The sequence below is a fragment of the Trichechus manatus genome, unplaced genomic scaffold (assembly GCF_000243295.1).
Source record: "Trichechus manatus latirostris isolate Lorelei unplaced genomic scaffold, TriManLat1.0 scaffold00186, whole genome shotgun sequence".
In the NCBI taxonomy this organism is placed as follows: Eukaryota; Metazoa; Chordata; class Mammalia; order Sirenia; family Trichechidae; genus Trichechus; species Trichechus manatus.
Window position 1 is genome coordinate 2,998,084 of NW_004444122.1, and position 12,494 is coordinate 3,010,577.

At 48.4% G+C, this 12,494-nt stretch overlaps 1 protein-coding gene across 3 annotated transcripts in view; it reads left to right on the forward strand.

Moving 5' to 3' along the window:
• Positions 1 to 10,861, forward strand: part of ARNT2 (aryl hydrocarbon receptor nuclear translocator 2) — a 166,573-nt gene extending 155,712 nt beyond the window's left edge. Inside the window, exons 18-19 of one of the 3 annotated variants that reach the window (XM_004387497.1) lie at positions 8,343 to 8,479; positions 10,645 to 10,861. In XM_004387497.1, the coding sequence (XP_004387554.1) occupies positions 8,343 to 8,479; positions 10,645 to 10,743 (236 nt within the window). In that variant the 3' untranslated portion in view covers positions 10,744 to 10,861. Of the gene's footprint in view, positions 1 to 8,342; positions 8,510 to 10,644 lie in introns of all 3 variants that reach the window. The other 2 variants (XM_023741689.1, XM_012558800.1) reach the window with 2 other exon arrangements.
• Positions 10,862 to 12,494: the final 1,633 nt, after the last annotated feature.

The window sequence follows — 12,494 nt, forward strand, 5'->3', positions numbered from 1 at the left end:
AACTCCCCAGCCGCTCCTCGGGAGAAAGATGTGGCAATCTGCTTCCATAAAGATTACAGCCAGGGAAACGCTATGGGGCAGTTCTGCTCTGTCCTACAGGGTCGCTATGAGTCAGAATCGACTCCACAGCAGTGGATGGGTGGGTTATACTACTGTTACATTTGTGTTTCCAATCTTGCCTTCAGTTTCAGTTCGATTCACGTCACAGTTCAAAAACCTAAGAACCTAGTTCTTAGAGGTGTGGCATCCAAAAACAGAAATCACACAGTCCATTTATGTAAGCGTTCACAAATTCACGCATTTATTTCCTTAACAAACGAAATGGGAAAGGTGTTGTGTTGGTCAGGTCACCTTCAGAAGACAGAAACCACGCCAGGAATTTGAACAGGGAATTTTGAATATAAAGTTTTTTTTTTTTTTTTTTAACTAATAAAAGGTGGTGAAGGAAGACCTAAGGAATACAGAAATAGCAAATGCAGGAAGCAGTTTCTACCTCTAAGGCTGCGGGAAAGTAGCCAAGAAAGGAACTAAAAACTTGGAAAAGGAGACCCCACCTCCACAAAGGCTGAGTCGGACCTTGTGGAGAGGGTTGCTGCTGCAGGAACGCACACCTGCTGATGGTCAGCAAACTTGCCAGATGGTATGGGCTACAGTTGGTCAACAGAAGCAGCCTGCCAGGCGACAGAGAAACTCACTAGAGGGTGCAGGTGGATCAGAAGTTGCGTACAGGGACCACCCGCCAGGTGGCCAAGAATTTCACTGGAGAGTGCTGGCAGGCTGGAGCTGGTCTGCAGGAAGCAGCCCTCTGAGAGATGGTGAAACTGGGCCTCCTGCACATTGTTGAGAAACACACTATAAGAGGGGGGGAAAAAAAAAAAACCTAACCAGGAAGGGAAGCCGGAGCCTCTGCTATGGCATGCGGTTTCCCTCCAGCGGCCTCTATTGACAAAGCCTAGCATTTCACCAGCTGGCAAAGGAGAAATGTTTACAGGGTCCAGCTTCAGTATCACAAAGCAAAGCAAAGAAGGGTGAGTTTAGAGCTAAGAGGCAATAAATGGTAACTGGTAGAGGGATATGTGACCTGAATCCCCAAATTAGTCACTTTCTCTCTGTCTCAGCCACCACTAGACATCTGCTTATTGCCATTACAGTGTCTCTTGGAGAAATGCAGAGAGCCAAGCATACAGGCTGCTCAGTGAGAAGTGTCTCAAAGATGCTGTGGCAGGCCAGACATTTATTCTTTGGTTTGCTGTGAGTGTGACATATATGTAGTTTCAGTGTTGGGTCTAAAATACATAATTTTTTTCTCAGTATGCTTCCAGATGTATCGGCTTGGCAAGCACAAGCATGTCCATTGCTTCTTGTTCCTGGAAATCTTTTCAGTTTAGGAAGAGGTAGCTAAAGCATTTCATTCATGCAGGACATAGGTCACTGTAAGTCGAAGCAGGTCAGATCAAGGTCACAGCAGATTACACTAACAACTTTGAGCCCAGACATCCTTACAAAGCTCCAGAAACACATCTGTAACACAACTGCCCTTTCTCAAGAGAGCCATGTACATCTCAGCCTGCCCCACCCACCCCAGCAGATTCATTTTGGAGAGAGTGATTGAAAGAATCTGTCATTCCAAAAATGTCTGAAGATTCTTTCAGTGAGAAATAGGATGAAAAATTGGAGATGGGGCAGTAGATGGGATTAGCACAGTGAGGGAGGAGACAGGATTTTAAAACATTTAATAACCTGAAATATTTGCAGACACCATGGCCCCTCTCACACACCAGATCCTGTACCCCAAACTAAGCCCTGTGTATGCTTACCAGCAAATTTGAGGGAATCATAGGCCCTTCTCATCCCTACTCGTTAGTGATGAAAATAGGAAATCTTAGCTAGAAATCTTGGGAAGTTGATGAGCCTTGCTGTGAAGTGCAGTTCTTAATTGAGAACTACAGTGTGCTTTTGGCCTTGAAGGCAATCTTTAAGAAAATGATCTACCTCTTGAATGTTCTTTGTTGACTTTATCCAGCAGGGTTTCTCAACTTCAGCACTATTGTCATTTTAGACTAGATAATTCTTTGTTGCTGGGGGGATGGAGGCTACTCTGTGCATTGTAGGGTGTTTAGCAGCATCCTTGGCCTCTACCCACTAGATGCCGGTAGCACTACTCCATTTATGACCATCAGAAATGTCTCCAGACCTTTCTAGATGCCTCTGAGAGGCAAAATCAGTAGAGAACCATTGAGCTAAAACCTAATCACATGGGCCCACTGAGCAGGACTTCAAGTGAGCTTTGAATCTTAGGGCAATTTCTAAATCAACTGAATCTCACAAGGAAAAATATTAGTTAGCAGAAGTGAAATTATAGCATTGAGCTCCAATTTAAAAAAGGAAGATGTCATCCTCCTTCCTCTATAGCCTAGAAATCCACAAACTCCTCAGGATTCTGACCTTTAGTCCAAAAGCCCACCTGACTGGCCCAAGTAGTGGCAGCCAGTAACACAGTCTGTTTGGACACCTTGGCTGGTAGGTGTCCCACGCACCCAGCCTTGCTGAAGAATCCAGAAGATCAAAAGCAATACAGCATGACGAACCCAGCCCACAGTGCCCACCAAGATCCATGAAGTCCATACCCATATGCATGGCTTTTGGAACAATAAGGCAAATCACAACAATGTTGGTGACTACTGGAGTTTTATTCTACAAAGAGGCTTGTGGGTTCATCTTGGGGACAGGCCGTGTGCAGCCCCTGCTGACCATCTCTGCAGTGCAGGTCAGTCAGGGCCAAGGTTTGGGCTGAGAAACCACAGTGCTCCGGGAGAGGGTACATTGTAGTTGTTGGTTATTATTTAGTCAGAGAGGTCACTAATACAATTCAGGAAAGATAATTTCAGTCACAGAGGCTGAAATGAGGGTTTTCCCCTTAACTCTTCCATCCCATGGCCAGTGACCTCATCCATCAGGTCATCACTTCGTACATAACTTTCTCTAGGAAGACTCAAGTCTGAATTAGGTCCCACGCTCAAATCCTTACACAACTGCCTGTACTTCCTTCAGAAGAGCCCTTAACCGTTCCAAATGCCTAGTGACTCATCTGTTTTTCTCGCGGGATTGGGCCAGGGTTGATTACACCATTCACTCAACACACTGCTCAGCGCCTGGTACACAGTTGGTGTTTAGCATATATACTGTACTTACCAAATGGATGCACAAGTTCTTCAGAGTCAGAAAACCTGGGTTTAAACCCTGGCTCTGGCAGTATGATTAAGTGAGGTGGGCAAGTTTCTTGGTATCTTTGAACCTCAGTTTCCTTATGTGAAAAATGTGGATAATAGAGCCATCTCCTAGAGTCATAGTGAAGAGGAAATGAAATGAAATAATGCACATAAAATACCTAGCACGATGCCTAGCACATAGCCAGTGATCCAAAAATACTAAGTCCTTTCCCTCCTTGTGGTTAAGTAGCTCATGCCCTTCCCAAAGCAGTCCAGATAATTGATTTGTTTACTGTGTACCTGTTTCTGCATTTGCATTGTGTGTACAGTATCACTGCCAGGCCTTGTACGTCTGTTGGAAACATGTAAGAAAAGCACTTCACAGAAGCTCAAGAATTTTTATTCTGAAATTTTACATCAAGTCCTCCCCAGATATAAATAGAGAGCTAATCTTCTGCTAATCCGCATCCTTTCCACCCTACCCCATCTCTGAATGCCGCTGAGATAAGACTGAAAAAAAAAAAATGTGCACTTGTTTCATCACAGCTTGGCTACGCCCAGGAAGCCTCAAATTTGAATAGAAATAAAAGTTTATGGGATGTTCTTGTTGCTTCCTTCTTAGTCCTCTCTTTCCCTCCCTTCCTTCCTTCATTCTTTCCTTCAGCAAATACTTATTGAAGCTCCCTATGTGCCCAGCTCATCCTAGTAAAAACTAGGATAGACATAGATGGTCCTTGACCTTAAGTTACTCACAATTTTGTGGGTAGCGGATATAGTGCAATGGGTACTTCCATAAGGGATGATGCATGTGCCACAGGAAAGCTAAGAGGAGAGAATGACTGAGGGAGTCAGCAGAGCTTTGTCATATGAGGTCACATTTCATTAGGGCTTTGAACATGAGTAGAATTCTCCAGGTAGGAGAAGGGGAAGGTGTGCATGGCAGAGTGAACACATGTGCAGTAGCACAGAGATGTAATAGAGCGCGGCGTTTGGGGGGAAATCTAAGGATTGTCATGGGACTGGGGTTAAAGGGGCTGGGGTTATAGAGAACAGCAGTGGGAGACGAGCCTGGAAGCTTAGGCAGAATCCAGTTTATGAGGGATCTTGTATGCCAACTCCAAGGAACATGGACCTTGTTTCGTAGACAGTGGGCTCTGTTAGTTTTTAAGCAGTGGACTACTGTTTTAGGAAGATAACACCAATAGCTGTGTGGACCTAGGAAATACTGGGTGGGGGCGTGACTCAGTACTGGTAGTGGCATTGGGAATGGAAGGGAAGGAGATGGAATATGAGGGATGGTACTTAGGGGAGTGGGAACTCAACAGAACTCAGTGACTGGTTGTGAGGGGTGAGTGGAAGAGTCAACACTCGTGTTTTTCTTCTCTGGAATGGTACTGCCATCCATTGAGACTGAACTATATTCAGAGGTGAGATGGTTGTTTTAGATGTGGTGAGTCTAAGGTGTCTTTCAGAGGAGTACATAGACATACCTCCTAGGCTTGAATCTGTGGATCCAAAGCTTAGGAGAAAAGCCAGAATTGTAAATACCATAAGAAACTTGAGTTTCTCATCCCTAATTCCCACTCACACCCCTCAGCACAGCCAGTAATCAATCAGTAAGTCTGGGCACCTCCTCCGTAATATCTCAGATCCACCCACTTCTCCCCACCTTACTTTTGGTTCCATGGTTCAAGCTACCATCATCTCTTGCAGGGATTACTACAGCAGCCTCCTCCTAGTTGGTCTCCTTCCGTCTCATCTTGTACACTCCATTCTTTTCTCACACCACTGGGAAAGTGACCTTTCCAAAGGAACAAATCTGTGTGCCACGCCCCTGCTTAGAAACCTTCAGTGGTTTTTGCCCTAAAATCAGTTATACTCCATGGCGTGCAACCTTACCCCCAGCTTACCTTCCAGACTTATCTCTTACCGTTCACCCTGTCACATTCCCTACTGCCTCCATCCTGAGCCACTGGTAGGTCCCTGGATGAATCAAGCCCTCCTGTACTGCTGGGGCTCTACACAAACTGATCCTTTTGTCTGAAATGCTTCTCAACCCCATCTCAGTTGAGATTTCTGGAAAACCTTTTCTACTTGCCATGACTAGATTAGATGTCCCTCCTAAGAGTTTTCTTTCTAGCTCCACTTGTTGGCCGCTGTCCAGTCGATTTTGACCTGTAGTGACCCTGTGTGACACAGTAGAACTGCTCCATAGTGTTTTTTTGGCTGTGATCTTTACAGAAGCAGATCTCCAGGTCTTTCTCCTGTGGAGCTGCTGGGTGGGTTTGAACCGCTAACCTTTCGGTTAGTAGCCAAGCGCTTAACCATTTGCACCACCAGGGCTCCTTTAGCTCTGCTTACCTCTATTATAAAAAACAGTTGTTGTGGTGTCGATTCCGACTTATGGTTACCCCATGTGTGTCAGAGTGGAATTGTGCTCCATAGGATTTTCAATAACTGATTTTTCTAAAGTAGATCACCAGACCTTTCTTCCAAGACACCTCTGGGTGGACTCAGACTGCCAACCTTTTGGTTAGCAGCTGAGTGTATTAACCATTTGCACCACCCAGAGACTCCTGCCCCTATTGTAGCAGCTCTCAGCTGTATGGAATTACAGAATTATCTGCTTACTCCTCTCTCCCCAACCATATACTGTTAGCTCCTTGTAGAAGAGACTGTCTTGTTGTCCTGTGTGTATAATATCAACTCAGAGCCTGGGTTAGAGTAGGAGGTCAGTGACTTTTTGCCAAGTGAATGAATGAATCAGTCAGTTCGTGGGAATAGAAGCAATGTCCCCCATCGTGTCATTAATAAGAAGGAAGGCCTGGCTCAGACCCTTGCTTTCCGTGTATGTTGAGGGACAGAGAAATAAGTAAGACCCTTGCTGCACCTGAGCAAGAGTGGACTCGAAAGCAAATGTAGTCCTAGAAGTCAACAAAATGGTTTCAACGAGAGCGTCATCACGAGTGCTGGACACCCAGGAGAGACTGACAAGGACTCCTGGAATGCCTGTTGGATTGGGCTCGTCAGTACGGACTTGGCTGTGGAGTGACCGCAGGGAGTTAAGAAGAGGAGGGCGGGAAAGATAAGGAAGAAAATGCTGTGTATATGGATGGCTTTAGAATTTTGATGGCAAAGGGAAGGAGAGGTGGAAATGTAGCTCTAGAGGAGGAAGGATTGAGAGAACTGATTCATGATGGGCAAGACCGCAGCAGGAAGTCATTGTTGAAACAAGATCTTGGAGGAAGCCTGAGGGTTCCTGAAAGTCATTCACCCACCCCGCTCCAGAATATGTTAGGACTGGTCCCGTGTCCGCCCTGCCCTGACCTTCAGCCTCCTATGGTGACCGTGTTCATCCATCCATGAGCTGAGCCTGTGCTCTGCCTCTCCAGGCTGCAGATGGGGCCGGCAGCCTTACAGTGGGAGTTTCCTCACTGCCCTAGCTGGGCCTGCTGCAAATTTTGCCACAGTTTATGAGCCAGACCTGTCTTTTACTCTCAGCCAATTTGAGATTTTTTAATTTCCAAATCAGGCCAGTAGGCATGATTCTAGAAAGATTTCTTCCTGGCCCTTGGAATCGCATATGCAGGTATTAGGAAAAGACACTTCAGATTACCAGATGCATGTATTCTACCACCGAATTCCACGTGCACGGTAGATTTAAATCCTTCTTTTGCTGAAGTACGAAATGTACCCTTCCCCGATGTCATAGAAATTTTCACCAACTGTTGTCATCATGCAGAGTTTGAAAAGCACCAATAATGAGGCATTAACGGGAGTTTATTGAGGAGCCTGAGTGGCTTGAGCAGTTTGTGACTGGCTTCGAACCTAAAGGTTGGCAGTTTCAATCCACCCGGCAGCTCTGCAGAAGAAAGGCCTGGCAAACTGCTTCCATAAAGATTACAGCCAAGAAAACCCTGTGGAGCAATTCTGCTCTATAACGCATAGGGTCACCATGAGTCGGGGATGACTTGCTGGCAGCTAACAACATTTGTTTTATTAAAAGCCTGTTAAGTCTCAGGCACTATGTATGGGGTATACGTATGTATGTGTGTGTGTGTAGATGTACACGTTTAAGTCAGTGCCCACCGGCATTTAAATCCCTCAATTGATTTCACTCAGTATCCACCCATCAGGTGGGGTCAGGTTGCCTGCGGTCACTGTGGTTGTTGATGGGGACTGTCCCACCACACAGAGCTTTACAGACAGCCGATCACCTCCAAAGTGTTATTGAATGGTTTGAAACAAGAAAAAAAAAAAATCCTTGGATTTATGATGTGCCTTAAGATGAACGAATTCTTCTTGGGTAAATCGTTAAAAAAAAGAAAGTTTTAGATAAAATTCTGCTTATTTTTCTAACCTTCTGTTTCTCCACTGGGTATTCTTCTAAACTGTAGACAAAAGCACGGTTGCTCTCATTTATAAATTAATTTGCTGATTCCCACGGAAAAAACTTATCATCCCCACCTCCCGCCAAATTCCTTCCCTCCCAAACAAACTGATGCTAAGATACGCTCAGCTGAAGGGGTAAGCGGTCAAAGAGCGCAGCTCTTGCTTCTTGTAAGAAGGACCCTGTAGAACGTTATGTACAGCTTCAGCCGAGTTACTCAGCAGGCGGTGAGACTGACAGTTGTCAGGGAAATGCTGAGGGCCAGACTCCCTTCAAACATCAGCCTGGAGCTGAGAAGTCACCCTTGGCGGGAGAGCCTAGAAAGTGGCAAGGTCTGCTGCTCCTTTCTCCTGCCAGCACTGGCCCTACCCATGCTTGGGTCCCATAGACATGCCTCTGGCCCCCAACCACCTAACCGAAGTCTCCGTTAGTGGTCACAAAGGGCACTGAAGACTTAAACTGCCCCGGTCCACTGGCAGGTGAACTTCAGGGAGAACTGCCCTCTCCGGCCAAGTACCTGTGCTGTTCCTCAGAGGGCTCTCCTTTCTGGGTTACCCACTGGCCTCTCTAGTGCTAGACTGCCTCATTTCTACCCGAGTCGAACGGAGTGAGAGAGCGGGGCCGGGAGCACCTCCAGCCAGCCTTTCAGAAGTATGGGGCCCTCTGAGCTGCAGTGGTTCTTGGGGCTTATGGGACCACGAGATGGCTTTTAAAGGAAGTGTCCTGTACGTCGGCTTTTTCAGCTGAAGGTGGACAAAGCAGCGGGCAGTTTCCAGGGCGGCCCTCAGAGGTCTGGTCACAGTGGCAAAGCCAGCACCACGGTCAGCAGAGCGGTGAGCAGCACTCCCACCAGCAGCCCGGTCAGACTGAAGTGTTCCAGGTAAATCGAGCGAGCACCGCCTTCTCGTAGGTACCGGCGCCTTCTCTCTGCTTCCTTTCCCCCTCGGGTCTCTGCCACAGCTCTGACCACCCGATAGTGCTCGTGAGTTCTGGCCTGGCCTGGGTCAAATGGTAGTCCTGAGCTAGAGGGGAGTCTAGGCATAGCCAGCCCTGTCCTGCCCAGCAAGAAACCTCAGGTGCACTCGGGAAGGGTGAGGAGGCCTTTCGCCTTTGAGCTGAGGTGGTCAAAGAGGATGCTGCGACTGGAGACTCTCCCCTGCCTCAAGCCCCACAGCTGCCTGGGAGAGGTACACAGAGCACAAGGCCAAGTGAGGGGAACCTGCCCAGGATACAGCACCTGCATCCTCTCCTGGGAACTGCAGGCTCCTTCAGACCTGACTGCCTCTGGCTGCCCCGACCTACTGCCTAACCCCTGCCACCACCCAGGAGGGGAGGATGGCCCAGCCCAGCCCAACTCTGGTTCAGCTCTTCTTTCTAGTTAAGCCTACTGGTTGAACGCAGGTGCAGCAGGCCCCCCCGACAGCCCCGCAGAGCAGCACTCTGCCCTTTGGGGTTTCTTTGGACTCCACTGTCAGCCAGAAATGTTTTCATTGGAGGCTCTGAATGGGGTACGAGCCCATTGACTCCCCCTCAGCCGAGTGCTCAGCCTATCCCACCAGGTCTGCATGAGGGAAAAGGCCCTGTAACGAGCCCAGGCTCCCTCTGTCTTACCCAGAGCCTCCGCATGCCCCCAAAGCAAGATCGTGGACAGGAATCGTATCATGGCTGCCTGAGAGACTCCTAGGATTATAAATCCCCTTTCTAAGGGCCAATTCTTCACTGACCCCCACTCTCATCACAAACTTCTTGCCAGCCAGGCCAGCCAGCATCTTCACACACAACAATCTAGAGCCCAGGTATCATTCCAGGTTTCCCAAAGGGCAGTCTTCTTTTAAATATGCAGGAAGTGCCTCACCTGGGCCTTAGCCTAGCCTGTACTGACCTGCTGATGGCCCCCTTGTTCCCCCTGCCTCCTGTGTAAGTCCTGGCACTTAGCCGTTCTTATACATCACCTCAGCCCTGTAAGGCAGAAATCCCTAAAGTGTATCTTAATCGTCACAATGCTAAGAAGAATTCTTGGTCACACACTAGTTAAACACAGTTATTCAGGTTCTTTATTGCAGGACTTCTCGGAGTTTTTATTATACAGTCAGTCCCCAGATTACAAATGAGTTTCTTTCCTAAATCTGTCTTTAAGTCGAATTTGTACGTAAGTCAGAACAGTTACGTATCTAATGTCATTTAGTCAAATGTTTGTCTTAGTGTATAGTATATAGTGTACCTTTCTATGCATAAAAAACATTAAAGAAACACTTCCAGCTACATTAAAACATCTTTAACATAATATACAGTAATAATAATGTTTTGATGTGTGTGGCAAAGTAGCACATGTTTGTTAATTACGAACCATTGTATGTATGTCGAATTTTTAATATAATAAGCTTTATGGGGTTGCTTTTTAACTATGGGTTGTATATAAGTTGGACATTCGTAACCCGGGGACTGCCTGTACTAATGAGGACTGTGAATTTCTAGAAGGTAGGCAATGTACGCCTTGTTCCTCAAACTTATTTTCCCACAGAATTCTTTTTTCACTGAATATCTCGTGGGCCTAGAATTCCACAGAACACACCTTGGGAAATGTGCCATAAGGAATTGGAATATTGCTACTCCTACTTTTGGATGAGTTGTCTCAGGCCCAGAGAATGTGAAGGACTTGTCTAAAACCTAAGTACAATAAGCATGCAAGGATTTGGCCCCATCCTTACTGCACAGTGAAAAATTTTGTTTCTGAGGCATTTGTGTGCATGCTGGGGCCAGGTAGGGTTCTCCCGAATGTCCTGGGCCCGGCTTTAAATAGACAAAGATTGTGTCCTGAAGTTGTGTTTGGCTGCTAGAGTGACAGCTCTCGGGGGGCTGGGGGGGACCATTTCCCAGGGCCTCAGACAGTTGAGGCCCCACAGGACACCCCTCGGAGGGCTGGGGAATATTCTGGGCTGCCCCAGGGAGAGGACAGTGAGGGTGAGTAGCAGGCTGAGCTCCTGGGACATGCCCAGTGCATGGGAGAATGACCCAACTTCCCTGTGGCATTTTTCTCTTCTGCAGGACATGCTGCCCATGCCAGGAGATCCAACCCAGGGGACTGGCAACTATAATATCGAAGACTTTGCCGACCTGGGCATGTTCCCACCTTTTTCTGAGTAGTCGTGGGCAGCGCGAGGCTCCTGTGCAGTGCTAGCCGCGCTGTGACATCAGCTCCGATGTGAATGAGCCCACCCTCACCCTGCCTGCCCTGGGCAGGGCCCCCACCAGAAGGCACCTCACCCCTGTCCCCATAGGCCCTCATTGCCCAGCTCGAACAGGTGGACCGGCCGCTCTGCACTAGCGGGGGGTATTGGTTGATGCTTGGGGATTGGTTGTATTTATTGTATTTTATCTGTGTCTGCTTGGAAGGGGGGCATATCGAGACCTTCAAACGTGATTGTGAATAACCTCTTAGTAGACAGCTTACACCTGTACAGAGTCCACTTAAGGCTCAGAGTGATCGGCAGCACCAGCAGGCTGGCCCAAGACTCTGAAATCTGGTTCCTTCTCATGTTTAACTTTTGCCGGATGGGTGGGGCTCAGGGGGTGCTGGACAAAGAGGAAGCAGGATGCACGGCCTTTGTTCTGTGCGCTGCCGGTGAAGAGCACAGAGCACAGGGATGCCAAGGGGTGCCGGTTCCTTTGTGTATCGGTTGCACAGTGGGACGTATGTACTTCGTGCAGTGTGACATGACTTCCTGTCCTGATGGATGTGTTGTGCCTCATGTCTGTCATGTGCAGCCAGGGTGAGTGTATAGAATCCAGAGTGTATCGTGAGTGTGAGAACCCCGATGTGGAGCCCCTGTCCCCAGGCCCAGCAGCGCCCTGACTGCGGGTGCCTGGGCCCTTCCTTGGTTTTCAGCCCCGTTGGCCTTGGCCTAGGATCTGGGAGCCGGGCTGACATGATGCAGGCCCGCACGTCAGCAGTGTTACCGGGAGTCACGGCTGGGTACTGTTCTTTGCTCCAAGCCTCTGATGCAGATTCAAGGACTCCTCTAGAGAAACCAGCCCCTTCCTCCTGTAGGAGGCCCCATGGGAGCACTCACCCTCTCCCACTTGGGCCTGAACAGCTTCTGTTCCTGGTTACATGTAAGCAGGTTTCATCCTTACTCCGTCGGTGGGAGGCAAACCTCGTCCCTGTTAGTGCCTGCAGAAAGGCATACCTCTGTCTTGCCCTAAGTGGTCACGGAGACCAAGGCCTCTCTGTACAGGGGTGAATGGAGTGGGCAGGACTGGCCTCATCATGCATTCTGGGCCATGCTGGCCGTGCTTCCCCAGAACCAGCCTCGGTGGCCACGTTCTGCTCAGTGACTAAAGATGGTTGAAGGGGTCAACCCCATGTGTGGAGATGGGCACCTGGAACCACTTCCTCCGGGCCACATGGGCCTTTTTTCTTCAGCCCAGCTGGGGAACAAATGGGGTCTTGGGAAGACAAGAGTGCAGGTCTGTGGAGCAGAAGACTTGGGTTCCAGGTGTGATTCCATCTCTGCTTCTGCCACACACTCACTAGGGCCGTGACTTCCTCAGGTGGTCTTAAGACAGAAGAAAGAGCTGACTTCTAGGACCTTCTGCCCATGGCCCTGAGCTTACTGGGTTTTCCCAAGCTGTGAGGAGATGACTTTAAGAATCCATCTCCCATTTTTCACTTCCTCTGCCTCCCCTTATGCCCTTTAGCAAAAGCTCTCTCTGCCTCTCCTGTTTTCTCCTTTAGTGACATTCAGCCTCCTGTTCACATCACCATCCCATCAGCCCATTGACTCCCTCATGGGAGAGAAACTTCACTGGGCTGCCTTGGGACCGGGCCAAGGATCCATCCCCCAGAAACCGTGGTGCCCCTTCCAGAGTCCCTCCAGGCAGACCCTGTCAGGCAC